Here is a 15572-nt window from a genome sequence, read left to right on the forward strand (position 1 = left end):
CCCAAAGCCTAGCATGGTGCTTAAAGCAAAAGAGACTAAAAACAGAGCAATGCAGGCCGGGCGCGGTGGCTCACGCCTGTAATCCCAGCACTTTGGGAGGCAGAGGCGGGCGGATCACGAGGTCAGGAAATCGAGACCATCCTAGCTAACATGGTGAAACCCCGTTTCTACTGAAAATACAAAAAAACTTAGCTAGGCGTGGTGGCGGGCGCCTCTAGTCCCAGCTACTCGGGAGGCTGAGGCAGGAGAATGGCGGGAACCCGGGAGGTGGAGCTTGCAGTGAGCGGAGATCTCGCCACTGCACTCCAGCCTGGGCGACAGAGCAAGACTCCGCCTCAAAAAAAAAAAAAAAAAAAAAAAAAAAGAAAAAAGAAAAAAAAGAAAGAGCGATGCACCAACAAAAACAGATCTAAGGTCCAGAATGGAAAAATGCAATGGTAAGGTCGCCCTCTGGTGGAATATCTAGGTAGTAACAGAAGGACTTGAAGACCCTGGCAAGCAGGCTGCTTAAGTGGAAAAATCTCAGAAAAGGAGCCAGTGGCCAACTGGTAGCCAACCAAGAGCAACCAGAGCAGCGCTGTCCAGTAAAAATATAGTGGGAGCCTCTTAATTCAATTTCAAATTTTCTAGTAGCTACATTTAAAAAGCAATAAGAAACAGGTGAGATTAATGTAATACATATTTTAAACGGCAAATATACAAAAAAATTGTCAATTGAACATTAATTAATATAAAAATTACTGAGATTATGTATATATATTTAATCAAGTCTTCAAATTCCAGGGCATTTCATACTTAGAGTACGTTTTCTGCTTAATAACTACAGGTGGTTGGCAGCTACTGCACAGGACAGCACAGTCCTTGAGGAAGGGGATCGTGTCCTGCTCTTCTGTGCTCCCAGAGCAGGACACAGTGCCCAAGTCACATCAGGTGCCCTATAAACATGTATTTAGTGAAGAATATCCCCCAACACCTACCTGAACTTGTCATGCTTCAGAGAACATGACAGATACAACTTTACCTCAAAGTCAGCATTTTAGACAATTTAGAACAACTGGATTTCTGTCGGTTTTTTTTTTCTTCTTCTTTTTTGAGATGGAGTCTCGCTCTGTTGCCCAGGCTGGAGTGCAGTGGCGCGATCTTGGCTCTCTGCAAGCTCCGCCTCCCAGGTTGTCGCCATTTTCTTGCCTCAGCCTCCCGAGTAGCCAGAAGTACAGGCGCCCACCACCACACCAAATACAAGCTAATTGTTTGTACTTTTAGGAGAGATGGGGTTTCACCGTGTGAGCCAGGATGGTCTCAATCTCCTGACCTCGTGATCCGCCCGCCTCGACTCCCAAAGTGCTGGGATTACAGATGTGAGCCACCGCACCCAGTCTTGTGTCATTTTTAAAGGACATTTTAGTACGTTTTTGTTGAACCTATGTTTGCCCCATTATTAGACTCTAATCCCAATAACAGTACCTCTCCCTGGAGCCAGTGTTATCCACTTTATTTACTTTTATTTGTTATCATTGGCTTATTTATTTAATAATGTGCTAGCATTTAGGGGGGAAAGGAAGATTGTGTAACCAAGATTCAATAAACCATGATCCCTTCTTACAGGCCCTTTCCATCTAGGAGGGAATGTGGGCCATACATATACATTCCAAGAAAACCAATAATGAGTTAGCCCTGGTGAGACTGAAAGGTGTTTTGAACTGGGTTGCTTGCTGGCTGTGGCTATGAGAAGGTTCCTGGAAGCTTCTGCTCTTGCCTCCCCGGTGTTGGCCTTGAGCAATCACTGTCTGCTCCCTGCTGTGAAAAACGATGGCAAGATCCTGATTGCCTGTCCAGCTGTTGAGGGGTGGGTGAGAAAATCCAAGCTGAAATCCTGCTGGAGTGGGAGGAGCTGGGGACTGCCCTAGTCATTGCCTCCTCCACCATCCCAGCTAGCAGTGCTCCCTATGTCTCCTAGTGCTCCCACCCTGAAGCCCTGACCTGAAGTGACACCCAAAGGGTAGTGACTGTGGTTTTGTGCTGGACTAGGACTCCAGCTGGCCCTTCTTTCTCTTTACACACATGACACTAACACAGATAGTCACTAATGGGCCAAAATAATAAGACCTTTAGGGAGTGCTGCCACCTCAAAAGAAAAACAGCAAACAGGACCATCGATGTCCTTGAAAGAATTAGTAGAAAATATAGACCAGTCATTTACAGTGAGAATTAAAAGTGCACTTTAAAAGTAAAAAGCTACTATAATATGAAAAAAAAAAAAAAAAAAGAAAATATAGGAAAAACACCTAAAAGTTCTAGGTGTAAAAAATAATAATAATAATAAAAGCAAAAGCCACATTAATGGGATAAATAGTGGGAGAGATGCAACTGAAAAACAAAACAGAAAGTTGGAGGACTACACTGAGAAGCTAGCTCAGAACAAGAGAGGGAAGAATTGGGAAGTTATCAATAGCAAAGTCAAGGAAAAAAGGAGGAGAGAATTGTCCAAATATACATTATATGAGTTTCACAAAGACCAAAAAAATAGAGGAGAAAAATAGTTAAAGGAATAAAAAAGATGAATTCCTGGACTTAAAAGATAGAGAAGATCCATAATGTCTTACAGAGAGAAGGAAAAACCCACTCTAGACACACTAGCAAAATTTAAAAATATCAAAGACAATGAGAAAATTCTAAAAGATTCCAGCATGAAAGACTGACATGGGATTTTTTTAACTGTGACATTGGATGTGAAAAATAAATCGGAATGATCTTATTTAGAATATTAAAGGGAAAAAAACTTCCAACAGAATTTATTACACAGTGTAACTTTTTTCAAAAGTGCTTGTATAATAAAACAAATATATCAAGCATACAAGGTTTCAGAAGGTTTGCTATGCAAATTCCCACATTTGACACGTTTTGGAAGAATTCTAGTCAGAGAAAGCATTCTAGAAGGTGCCAAAAGATATGAGAAGTAATGTTGACCAAATACTTTGGTGAAGGAGAAAATATGTGAATAAATTTGAAAGCATGCTAAAGTTCTTATCCAGTCAGAGGGAAGCTGGGGAAGATATCAGTAACACACACACACACACACACACACACACACACACACACACACACACAAGGGCAATGAAGACTAAAAAAGAAAACTTGGCCAGGCATGGTGGCTCATGCCTATAATCCTAGCATTCTGAGAGGCTGAGGTGGGCGGATCGCCTGAGCTCAGGAGTTCGAGACCAGCCTAGGCAACACAGTGAAACCCCATCTTTACTAAAATACAAAAAAGAAAAAAAATTAGCCAGGCATGGTGACGTGCACCTGTAGTCCCAGCTACTTGGGAGGCTGAGGCAGGAGAATTGCTTGAACCCGGGAGGCAGAGGTTGCAGTGAGCCAAGATTGAGCAACTGCACTCTAGCCTGAGCAACAGAGCGAGAGTCTGTCTCCAAAAAATCAAACAAACAAACAAACAAAAAAAAAAAAAAAAAAAGAAAGAAAAAGAAAAAGAAAGAAAGAAAAAAGAAAACTTAAAAAAATAGAAATATTGAAATAAATAAGGTAGTAGAAACAAGTCCAAGTGCATCAATATTCACAATAAATGCAGAAAGATTGTCAGGACAAATTGGGAAAAGATTATCATAATTCCCAAGAGTAAGCACCTAATAACCTAAAAGCATAGAGGGCAAAAGATTTAAAAATTAGAAACAAGTTGAAAAGCCTACAGTCATAGTTAGAGATCTAAATATACCATTCATATGCCAGGAGTGGTGGTACATGCCTGTAGTCCCAGCTACTCCAGGAGGCTGAAGCAGGAGGATCGCTTGAGCCCATGTATTTGAGGCTGCAGTGAGCTATGATTACTCCACTGCCCTCCAGCCTGAGCAACAGAGCAAGACCCTGTCTCTAAAAAATAAATAAATAAATAAATGCACTACTCTTCGTTATGTATCGTTCAGTCCAAAAAATAAAGAAACCCACAATAAGTTAGAATGACAAAATCCACATGCTTGATCCAATAGACTTGTACATGTATAAAATTCTGCATCAAATTTATTAGAGCCAATGTGAAATATTTACAGAAGTTGACCACACTCCAAGCCATAAAGGATTATCACGTAATTAAGTTTTAAGTTAATAACAAAAAACATGCTTTTAAAAAATCTATGTATGTTATGAAATAAAAAACACCAAATACTCGATTGTTATTAAACAAAGAAGCAACATTCTTTATCATGAGTTCTTCATGGCTTTCCCATCTATTATCTCGTGGTTCCAGCTCCCACCTCACTTGGGGAGAGATGAAGGTGGTGAGGGTCCTAACCAGGGCAGGATCAAAGCAGTGAAGACACTGTTCATTCATGCACAGATACCTCCTAGGCACCTATAATGTGCTGCGCATTATGCTAGACACTGCGGGATGGAAACAAAAAAACTAAGATTAGGGCTTCTTATAAACTATGCCACACAAATCAATTACTAGTTGTAATTTGATTAATTTGAAGTCAGAAGCTGTGTCTGCCGCACTCAGAGTAGGCATCCCTTCTTATTCATTGAGGAAAGAGCATTGGAGCAGGATTTACCAGTCCACAGGCTACCTGAGAACCACCTAGGGAGCATGCTGAAAACAGAGGTTCCCTGTCCCTGCCTTGGAAAGGCTAATCTAACCCATGAGGTCACGAGGAAACCCAGGAACATGTAGTATAACAAACTCCCCAGGTGATTCTCATTTGGAACTAGAGACCCAGATGATTTCCTAGCTCCTTCCAAGTTGAAACTCATTGATTTCATGGTCTTTGACACATGTCCTAATTTGGTTAGATTTATCTTTACTCAGATGTTAGCTTTACATATATATATATATATATATATATATATACTGGACTAAATTCTCCCAATGCCTCTTATTAGCCGAGCCCAACCAGAAGCCAAAGACAAGGGTGATGCGTCCTCCAGCCTGTGGCAGCCTGGAGGAGGTGCCCGGGTCCTGGAGGGACAGACAGAGAGGACCAGCACCTCTGCCCTCCTCAGGGAGTCCACGGAAACTCCTTACACTCTGCTTTAGACCAAACATCTCCAACAATTACACGTTTTTTCTTACACAATGAAATTTAATAATAATAAAAGAAAAATAACATTTTTGAAAGTGATTTAAAGTTTTAAGAGGTTTTTATTCCATTTTGCAGCCAATGTTTTCCTTTTAAAGATTATTGGTAAAGTTTATTTTACTTTCTAACTCAAAATTTGTCCACAGAAACTTCTTGGGAAAGTAGGATTCCCTGCATCGCAGATCGACATAGAGAGAGGATTTGTTGGAGCTCAGCTGCGCGGCGCCCTGACGGCTTTTCTCTCCCTTCAGGGAGGGAGTCCCTTCTTGGAGGACGTGGTAACAGTTGGTGCAAGCCCCTCCCGTCCTCCAAATCTTCCTTTGGCTTCTCCTGTTGGCCTGGTGAATCCTTCTACCTTCTCACCCCGGCTCTTTCCCTCTTCACCCAGCAACAGTTACATTCACTCAGAGAATTTCTGTGATTGGCTGAAGACAACAGGGGTCGCCCCCATCCTCGAATCTGTTTTCTTCGTCTTCACCTCCGCCTGGTTCCTGTACTCCCCACAGGGACTGAGACTGATTTGATTAAAGCACCAGAGTGTAATGGCCCTCAGAGCAGGGCTGATCCTGGGGTTCCACAGCCTGATGACCCTCCTGAGCCCGCAGGAGGCAGGTGCCACCAAGGGTGAGTGCGAGGGCGAGGCGGGTGCGGCGGGGAGCAGAGATTTACGGAGTTGGGTTACATGAGGAGATGACATGGAGGATGCTTGTTCCTCTCCCTCTCTGGTTTATGAGCAACTTCCTTCACCAAGAGACACCCAATCCCCCTCACCTCTGTCACATCCACTCTGGACCTAAATGAAGGTGCAGCTCGGTCAGCTGCGCAGGTGCCCCATTCAGCCTTTGCTGACGTTCAGATTTCTCCTGATTCCTTCCTCCTTCCTGAGACCCAAACCTCCACCCAACAGGTGCCAGCAAGCACCCTGATTTCTCTGCTACCCCTGGCCTGGAGTGTGGCCCATCGAGTCCAGTTCTGTTGCAGTATTTATGCCCATGCCAGTAGTTAACTGTTTACCTGTCTGTCTATCGGGAGACATGAGCTGGTTTGCGGGTCTACAGCTGGTTCATCTTTATTTCTTTTATTTCCCTGGCCCGCCATTGTGCTGGGTGCATGCTAGTTCCTCAGTAACTGTTGTTCAAACAACTTCATAGAATTCTGCAAGTATTAGAACTTAATCCCTAACTTCCAGCAAACTAGACAACAGTTATGGAAGAGACACACTCAGTCATAATGCTCTGAGATGGAGGAGTTGGGACATGAACTTTGACTTCTGACTCCTCATCCAGTGCTCTCTGCAATGCCTTGAGTTGCCTCTTCTTATCCCCTTGGTCTCTGGGTCACTAACCTTAATTCTTACCCCTGCCAGCCATGGCCTGTTTCCCCTTACACCCACCTGCACTGCATCTCTGTGCCGAGCTCCACTACTCTCCTGTCCTTAATAATTCCCCCTCATCCCACCCGCACAGTCCCACCAGCTCACAACACAGGGCCTGACAACACAGCCAGGGCAGACGACCACAGCCAAGATTTAAATTCTGGAACCCCAAGCATGATTTTAGGCAGCCCCTCCTCTTCCCATCCTGATACGCCAGACTGCACTGTCTCTGTGCCGGCTGTAATGTGCTGGGATGAGCATCTTTCTTCCTGTCCTCTCCCTTCCCCTCTCCCAGGGCCAGCCCAGTGTCAGAACAGGACTGTGTCCCCCCACAGAACCCAGGACGGGGCCCAGGCTCAGGGACTCAACAATCACATATTGCGGATGAGACAGACACATTTTCTTCTCTCTCCTTGACCCTGAACTCACCAAATACAGCTGACCACATGGGCTCCTACGGACCCGCCTTCTACCAGTCTTACGGTGCCTCGGGCCAGTTCACCCATGAATTTGATGGGGAACAGCTGTTCTCTGTGGACCTGAAGAAAAGCGAGGCTGTGTGGCGTCTGCCTGAGTTTGGCGACTCTGCCCGCTTTGACCCGCAGGGTGGGCTGGCCGGCATCGCTGCGATCAAAGCCCATCTGGACGTCCTGGTGGAGCGCTCCAACCGCACCAGAGCCATCAACGGTACCAGCCCTCCCTCTGCCCACCCAGTCAGGCGGGAAGGTCAGAGAAACTTCCTCCCAGTTCCTAGGCCCCCATCACTCTGGGGCATGCTCTCAGTGCCCGTGCCTGTCATGCCTTGTCCCTTTCTTTCCCAGGAGGCTCCATGTCTTCCTAGACCCCGTTGGCATCCCTCTCCTTGAGGAATGACACCTCTCACCTGGACTCCCGCCCAGGGACCAGTCAGATATAGGACCTCCTGGCATCCCACTCCCTCCCCAGTCTCCTCTCCCTCTGTTTTTCTCCTCTCCTGCCCCAGTGGATACCATCCCAGAGCATCCCCTGCCCACAGATGGCTACGAAGGGGGAACGTCCCTTAATCCCAGTCCTAGTAACGCCCTGGGAGGAGGGATGAGCCTGTGGACTCAAGCCCCATTCCTCCTAGTGCCTCCACGGGTGACCGTGCTCCCCAAGTCTCGGGTGGAGCTGGGCCAGCCCAACATCCTCATCTGCATCGTGGACAACATCTTCCCGCCTGTGATCAATATCACCTGGCTGCGCAACGGCCAAGCTGTCACTGAGGGAGTGGCCCAGACCAGCTTCTATTCCCAGCCTGACCATTTGTTCCGCAAGTTCCACTACCTGCCCTTTGTGCCCTCGGCCGCGGACGTCTATGACTGCCAGGTGGAGCACTGGGGCCTGGATGCGCCACTCCTCAGGCATTGGGGTACGGAGCCCCCTCCCCACGCACCCTCCTGGCCCCAGGTTTCCTTTACTCTAGAATCCTTCCCTATACCACCAATTCCTTCCTTTCTCTCCCAGAGCTCCAGGTGCCTATTCCACCACCAGATGCCATGGAGACCCTGGTCTGTGCCTTGGGCCTGGCCATCGGCCTGGTGGGCTTCCTCGTGGGCACCATCCTCATCATCATGGGCACATATGTGTCCAGTGCCCCCAGGTGCAGAGGCCCCAGGAGTCTGGCGGGGGAGGAAAGTGGATGACTCTGAACAGGACATGCGCGGAGAATCAGAGATTCTGTCGCGGGGAAAGAGTTCAGGAAAGAAATGGGCATGGAAGAAAGAAGCAGAGGTGGGGTGAGAGAGTGAGGTTTTGGGGGGAGGTGGGCACTCAGAGATAGGATCCCAGCATATTGAAATTGAGCAACATCGATTGTGTGGTTTCTGCTACTTTAGGTAACGATCCTTCTGAGAGAAATGACTTGTGGGAGACATCCTGTAGATCCTCGTGGATTTGTGACAGCTCCTGCGTGCTCAGTGCGCTTTAAGTGTATCCTGCTGTGCTGACCTTGAGTGGGATCAACCTCTGCCCTACAGGACCCCCCTTTTTGGCGCCAGTACTCATGGCAGGGTTTGTGGGACACCTACTAGCTTTCCTTCCCTTTCAACACACACACACATTTTTGCTCTACCCAAAGCTCTGGCTGGCAGCACCAAATGCTTTGGTAGTGTTTGCACTGTGTCCTTTTTAGGCCTTGGCCAGTTCTCCCAGGGTTGAGGCATGTGGTGCTGGGGATTGGCAGCAGTCCTGGGGCCCGCATGGGTGTGTCTTGCTCCATTTGTCCCATTGTGTGTTACTTTGTGAATGAGCCGTTTCACATGGACCTGATGAAATTTGCCTCCTGAGTTCAGTTTTGCCCTGAAAGGGATGCAGATTATCCTGTTCCTCACGACCCCCTCAGCTAACAACTCCCTCAGCACTGGGACAGGACAGGCTCATGGGGACTCCACTCCTGCCTGGGTTTACTCTGTATGAAGAGACCATTGGTATCCTGCCATGATGTCATCTCCTTTTTCTACTTTCCCTAGAGTCCCATGCATGACAAAGAGAGGCCCAAGGCTTGGATAAGGTGGCTACTTCCCTCAGTGGGGTCAATCATGTTAGGTAGGAGGTGGTAGAGTCGGTGTGCAAGGTATCTGGTAAGAGGGGCGGTCCACCTAGACACTCTCTAAATATGTGGCCTAGAAGATTTTAGTCTACTTTTCTGTGAACAAAATTTAAAACATACAAAGAGATAAGTCACCATACCATGTAGTTTATGTCAAGACCAAAATGAGTAGTACAGATTACGGTTTTCAAACCAGAATGCACATAAGAACTGCTTGGGATCCTTTTAAAAGTACAGGCATTGGCCTGGTGCAGTGGCTCACTCCTGTAATCCCAGCACTTTGGGAGGCCAAGGGGACAGGATTGCTTAAGGCCAGGAGTTGGAAACCATCCTGGGCTACATAGAGAGACCCCATCTCTAAAAAGAAAGATTTAAAAATTAACCAGGCATGGTGGCTCGCACCTGTATTCCCAGCCACTCGGGAGGCTGAGGCTGGAGGAGTGCTTGAGCCCAGGAGTTCAAGGCTGCAGTGAGCCGAGATTGCACCACTGCACTCCAGCCTAGGTGACACAGTGAGACCCTGTCTCTAAATAAATAAATAAAATATAAAAATAACAGGCATCACCCAGACCTAGTGAATTAGAATCTCGGGGGTGCAAGGGGCAGCAACAGGGAGGCTGTCTTTTTTGAGACAGGGTCTCGCTCTGTCACCAGGTTGGAGTGCCATGGCATGATCTTGGCTCACTGCAACCTCAGCCTCCCGAGTTCAAGCAATTCTCCTGCCTCACTGAGTAGCTGGGACTACAGGTGCGCGCCACCATGCCCAGCTAATTTTTGTATTTTAAGTAGAGACGGGGTTTCACCATGTTGGCCCGGATGGTCTCCATCTCCTGACCTCGTGATCTGCCCTCCTTGACCTCCCAAAGTGCTGGAATTACAGGCATGAGCCACCGCGCCTGGCCGAAGCTGTCATTTTTTAACAGGCTCTGGATGACTCTGATGCAGCCATCCTGGACCTAGGCTGCGGTCTGGTCACTGGGACACAGTGACATAATCAGGTGCCATGGGGGGTCGTGGGAAGGGGGATCCCTAAGGTCTGAGGTGGACCAGGAAGGCTTTCTGAAGAACCTGGGTCTGTTAGGGCATCAAAGCCAATCAAGGTACAAGTAAATAGGGACAAAATGAGGGTTTGAACTGTGAGCAGTTGGTCCTGGAAAAGAAAGAAACCGAGAGATTATGGGGACTCAATGGGCTTCTTAAGAGAGAATAAGCTGAAATCAATGACTAGAAGACACGGACGTGGAGGAGAATCATCTCAGGCAAACTTTTTGTGTGCCAGTAACAGAACCCCTCTTCGTGTGATCACATGCAAAGTATAGGATGTTTGCAATATAGCTGTGGGGAGGAGTGCAGGGCCCAAGGGTAGATTCTAGCCAGGCCTCCCAGGAACAGAACTGGGATCCGAAAAGCCCGGAGAAGCTAGAGCTGCCCCTCCAACCCTCTCGGATCCACACGGTCTGTGTTCTCTAGACCCCCCTGCATGTTAGCGGTGTTCTCTCTCTGTGGACTGACTGTCCTTTTCAGTGAACACGTCCACCCGAAAGCTCCTGAGTTTATATCATCTCAGCCCTCACAACCCACAAAGGCTGTGTCTCCTAGTCACAGCTTTAAATTACTGGAAAAATAAATGACCAGCCAAACGTGGAGCAGGTGTCCATCCCAGCCCTGTGTAGTTAGAACAGGAGACAAGATCCCACACAAATGTGGCTGCCAAGCACCCAGCCCCGGGGCAAGGGGTCAAGTTCTTGTCAGAGAAAGAGGAATAAGTTGGTTCTCAGAAGACACCACAAGATACGTGTGTTCCCAACAATCTCTGATCTCTGCTGATCTTTTGCTTAGCAGTTAACTTGATGCATCATTGGGAAGGTGTTTCTCTCATCTCCATCCTAAGGCTTAATAAAGTCATTAAAATTGTGTTCTTTTGACCAAAGAAATGTATGGTGTTTTTTTTTTTTTCACTGTTGCATATACTACCCTGAAGTCACTGGAACTTCTAGGAATAATTCCAGAGCCTTTAGATTTATGCGTCTGTGTGTATACTCACATGTGTTTCTAGTCTCAAGGTACGTAGTGTTTTATTTTAAAAAACAAATTGTGCTCCTGCATTCCTGATCTTTCACTCTGTTTTAGAGCAGACATCCGGTAGTCTCCTGTCCTTTGTATCCAAACTCTCTCTTTTTGCAGGGTCCCCCTACAGATCATAAGCACGTCATCTCTCCAAATAATGAGAACATCGAGTCCTCTGTCTGTCCTTGACCCAGTCTCCCTTCCACCCGAGCTCCTCCCGGTCACACCCTCTGAGAGTGTCTGCATGGACTGCCTCCAGATCCCCTCTTCCCATCCACTCTCTTTCGGTTTTAATTTTTAACCAAATTATGTTATATGCATAGTTTAAAGAGTCAAATAGTTTTTACAAGATTTGTTACAGAAATACCAGTCTCCAACCCCCCTCTGCCACCATATCCTCAGCCTCACAGAAAATAACTTTCAGTTGTTTTAATGTGTTCTGTTGGTATTAACCTCCCATCTCTAAATAACATGTTTGTGTTGCTACATCTAGATTTTTCAGCTTTAGGCTTTATCTCTTTACCTCCTGCTGTGGGAGAGGGGGATTTAGCTTTTTTTCATCCTCAAAGAACATCATGCACCCTTCCCATGCCCCTTCTTTTAATGTGAGTATATTGTAATTTTTACAATATAGTAAAAATTACTATGCTTACTATGTTTATATCAGTATGACCATGTAATGGCAAACCATAGAGCAAACCATGCTTGCTCTTCCTTTTCTAGATGACTTTGTTTTCTCTGGAGTGTGTAATTGTCCTGTTTTCCTTTGTGTGGCTGTATTTGTACTTATTATTAATGAATCACAAAATTCCTTGCAGTACAATCAAACACGTCAGGTATTCTGTCAATTTTACCATCAGATATAACTCTCCCAGAATCTTCTGTCTGCTCCAGTCTTAACTCTTTGCCCTTGATGATACAGCGTTCACTCTGAGATCACCCTTCGCCATCCACATCAGGATTTACCTGTCCTCTGAGTTGGATCTTCTGTTTCTTGTATCCAGTCATTGCCCCTTTGTGGTCTGCCTTATTTTAATGAGGCACCTCTTCTTTCCACTTCCTGCGAAACAGTGCATATGAGGAAAACTTTGTATGCTTCGTATGTCTGAAAATGTATTTATTGTACTCTCAAACTTGAATAATAGCTTGCATGGGTATAAAATTCAAGATTGGAAATCATTTCCATCAGAATTGTTAAGGCATTTCTCTATAATCCCTTAGCTTCCTGTGTTATTGTTGATAAGCCAAAAGATATTGTGTCATGAAACTTTGTATGTAATCATTGTTGTTTTTTCCTCTCTGGAAGCTTATAGGATTTCTGCTCTTTCCTTTCCTCCTTTAAATTCTTACAGGTGCTCCATAACCTACAAGGTGAAGATCCTTCTCAAACTGTCCGCAGTGTACTGTTTTAACCATATTTCTTTCCTTTTCTTGTCTTTTTTTTTGAGATAGAGTCTCGCTCTGATACCCAAGCTGGAGTGCAGTGGTGTAATCTTAGCTCACTGCAACCTCTGTCTCCCAGATTCAAGCAATTCTCCTGCCTCACTCTCCTGAGTAGCTGGAATTACAGGCACCCACCACCACGCCTGGCTAATTTTTTTTATTTTTAGTAGAGATGGGGTTTCACCATGTTGGCCAGGCTGGTCTCAAACTTCTGACCTCAGGTGATCCACCTGCCTTGGCCTCCCAAAGTGCTGGGATTACAGGCATGAGCCACCAAGCCTGGCTATTTTAACCATATTTATAATAGCGCCTCCTGAAAATGGTCAATGCCTAAGTCACAGAAAATTGTTGTTGCATGTTTACTCCTCCCTGCCTTTGCACAAACTATTATCTGTGCTGGACCTGCCTTCCTCCACCAACCAATCAAAATTCTACCTGTCCTTCCAGGGTCCAGATTAAATGTCACCTCTTCTGTGAAGCATTTCCAATCCCAGCCCCCAATATGCTGGCCACCATCTCCCTACAGTACTACCACATTCCGCCCTTTGTCAGTTGACTGTGTATGAATTTGCCTTTGCCACTAACTGCTCCTCTAAAGCAAGAGAAGTCTGTGTCTTACAGTTCCAACACCCAGAACATAATGGGCATTGAAACACTGTAGAATTCTATTTAATTCAATTTTGTTTGCTTCAAATCCAGCCTGGTCCGACTGTCTGCAGCTGGTTTTAATAACATTGGCTACTGTTTACCCAACACATGCAATGTGCCCAGCCTTAATGCTTTTCACGTGTAGTGGATTTGAATCTTGGTCCAAAAGATTAATAAGATAGTGCGCAGAATGCAAAAAATAGTAAACGTCTTTAAATAATCGAAAATCTGATTCAAAACCTGCTGTTTAAAAAATCTTAAATCTGGCCGGGCGCGGTGGCTCACGCCTGTAATCCCAGCACTTTGGGAGGCCGAGGCGGGCGGATCACAAGGTCAGGAGATCGAGACCACGGTGAAACCCCGTCTCTACTAAAAATACAAAAAATTAGCCGGGCGCGGTTGTGGGCGCCTGTAGTCCCAGCTACTCGGGAGGCTGAGGCAGGAGAATGGCGTGAACCCGGGAGGCGGAGCTTGCAGTGAGCCGAGATCGCGCCACTGCACTCCAGCCTGGGCGACAGAGCCAGACTCCGTCTCAAAAAAAAAAAAAAAAAAAAAAAATCTTAAATCTGATTCAAAACCCCTGCCACAAGGCTGGTTTTAAATTCAATCTGTCATTACTGGGGCTTCTGGTCTCTTACAGTTGTTCCAAGGGTCTGCGCCCTGACACGGTGCTGAGGCCTTGGAGAAGCCCCTGTTGTCTCCCTGCATCTGTCCGGACTGTTTACTCCAAGCATGCCCAGGGCTTAACCTGTATGGTCTTTTCAAGTGGCAGCTCTGCTGCTTCTGCACCAGGCTTGGGGCAGGGGAATCTTTAGTGAGGAGTGATCCCCAGTGCCTGGGAGCAGGACTGCAAAGACGCACCACACGGCCAACTTCCCCCTCCCTGGGAGGCCTCCCCACCTGCCTTGGCTGCCGCGAAGAAGCAGGGCTCTTTCAGACCCACAGGCCACTGTGCCTTCCTCAGTTTAGGAGAACCTTCCCCCTTTGCCTGTCAAAGGCATTCCCCTCTCTCTCTCTGGCACAGTGTCTGGGACACCTGGCATCATGTCAAGTGAGCTTCAGGTTTTGGGAAATCCAAAGCCACAAGAGGAAGGGCCTTGGAGGTGACACGTGCTATTGTCTTGTGTGACAAACCTAAATACAAACAAAGAAAAAAGAAAAGCATCATTCTGCCATACATGAATTATTTTATTTCTTCCTTATGACCAATCTGCAAGTTAAGTATAATGATTTCATTTTATAGAGAAGGAACTAGGATTCAAATTACTTGACTTGCCCAAGGTCAAACAGGTAGGAGGTGGCTGGAAGGTCTGCGTAATGCTAGAGCCGGTGTTCTTTCCACTGCACTGTCCTACTCAGCAGTGAATGGAGACCAGCTTGTGAGACATGAGGCAGGATGAACAGGGTCAGACATCAGTATTACTAGGATATGTGTAGGAGGAGGCATTCCCAGCTTTGGTAACAAACAACTTCTGAGGCTTCAGCAGCAACAGGCTGCAGGGAATGAGGTGAGCTTGAAGAATGACTGGGGTTGGAATTACTGAAGAGATTTTCTACTCAATCCTGGATCAGTCAAAGCACTCCCCTAGTTCAGACTTTCTTTCTTGCTTAGTCTAAATTCCCTGCTGGCCAACAAGACTCTATATGATCTGGCACTGCATGTGTCCTCATCTTTACTTCCCTCCACTCATCCTTCTTTCATTAAGCAACAGCCACACTATCTTTCCCCAGAATCCTCCTGCCCAAGATGTTAACATTAATGCCTCCAATTCGTCACCCATTCACAACTCATGTGGTACCAATTCAGAGAAGCTTCATTGACCAACTTTGCTAAATAAACCACCTATCTCCAGTCTCTTCCTATCATGTTACCCTATTTATCTCTACAAACAGATGCCTTTCAATGAATGATGTCCCACTTCTCAGGCTTTCCTTTCTTCTCTGACCTCAGAAAAGCTTCCAGACAAGTGATCATGCATGCAGAGGAGCGGATTCACTTCCTCTCCTCTCCTTATGGTTTAGGAGGTTGCTACCTATGACTTGTAATTTGGCTCCATCTTGTGGTTTGCGTCCACCCCACTGGAGCCTCCAAATCTGAATAAGCCTAAGGTCTCCCAAGGCGGACTCCTCGGCACTTCCGTCCACTGGAAACGTTCTGCTGCCTCCTTCCTAGACTCCCAACACCGCTCTTGAGACCTTGTCAGATTCCCAGTTGCCCTTTATTCCTTTCCTCAGGCCTTCAATATGTGGATGTGCTTCAGGTACAAGTTCTTACTGTAATGCCTGGAACATGGTGGTTACTCAATAAATATTTAAAGCCCCAGCTGACTAAAACAAAATTGTAGTCACCCTGCTCTCAAATTCCTTGATGACATGTCCACAT

The 15572-nt window shown here is 46.3% G+C and overlaps 1 protein-coding gene across 5 annotated transcripts; it reads left to right on the forward strand.

Annotated features, from left to right (window-relative positions):
• Positions 1–5573: 5573 nt before the first annotated feature.
• LOC102137481 (HLA class II histocompatibility antigen, DO alpha chain) lies at positions 5574–10965 on the forward strand. Of its 5 annotated transcripts, none has more exons than XR_012433241.1 (5): positions 5574–5711; positions 6901–7149; positions 7571–7852; positions 7948–8214; positions 8319–10965. XR_012433241.1 is itself a non-coding variant. In XM_074036664.1 (5 exons), the coding sequence occupies exons 1-5, from the start codon at positions 5630–5632 to the stop codon at positions 8427–8429; spliced, it is 948 nt and encodes a 315-aa protein (XP_073892765.1). In that variant the 5' UTR covers positions 5574–5629; the 3' UTR covers positions 8430–10965.
• The last annotated feature ends 4607 nt before the right edge of the window (positions 10966–15572 follow it).

The sequence above is a fragment of the Macaca fascicularis genome, chromosome 4 (assembly GCF_037993035.2).
Source record: "Macaca fascicularis isolate 582-1 chromosome 4, T2T-MFA8v1.1".
NCBI lineage: Eukaryota > Metazoa > Chordata > Mammalia > Primates > Cercopithecidae > Macaca > Macaca fascicularis.

Bases quoted from the DNA above. Each gene is read 5' to 3' on its own strand.
- LOC102137481 (XM_074036664.1), top strand. From the start codon at position 5,630: ATGGCCCTCAGAGCAGGGCTGATCCTGGGGTTCCACAGCCTGATGACC. The intron at 7,150-7,570 runs GTACCAGCCCTC...CATTCCTCCTAG, and splicing joins CCGCACCAGAGCCATCAACG to TGCCTCCACGGGTGACCGTG. The intron at 8,215-8,318 runs GTGGGGTGAGAG...CTGCTACTTTAG, and splicing joins CATGGAAGAAAGAAGCAGAG to GTAACGATCCTTCTGAGAGA.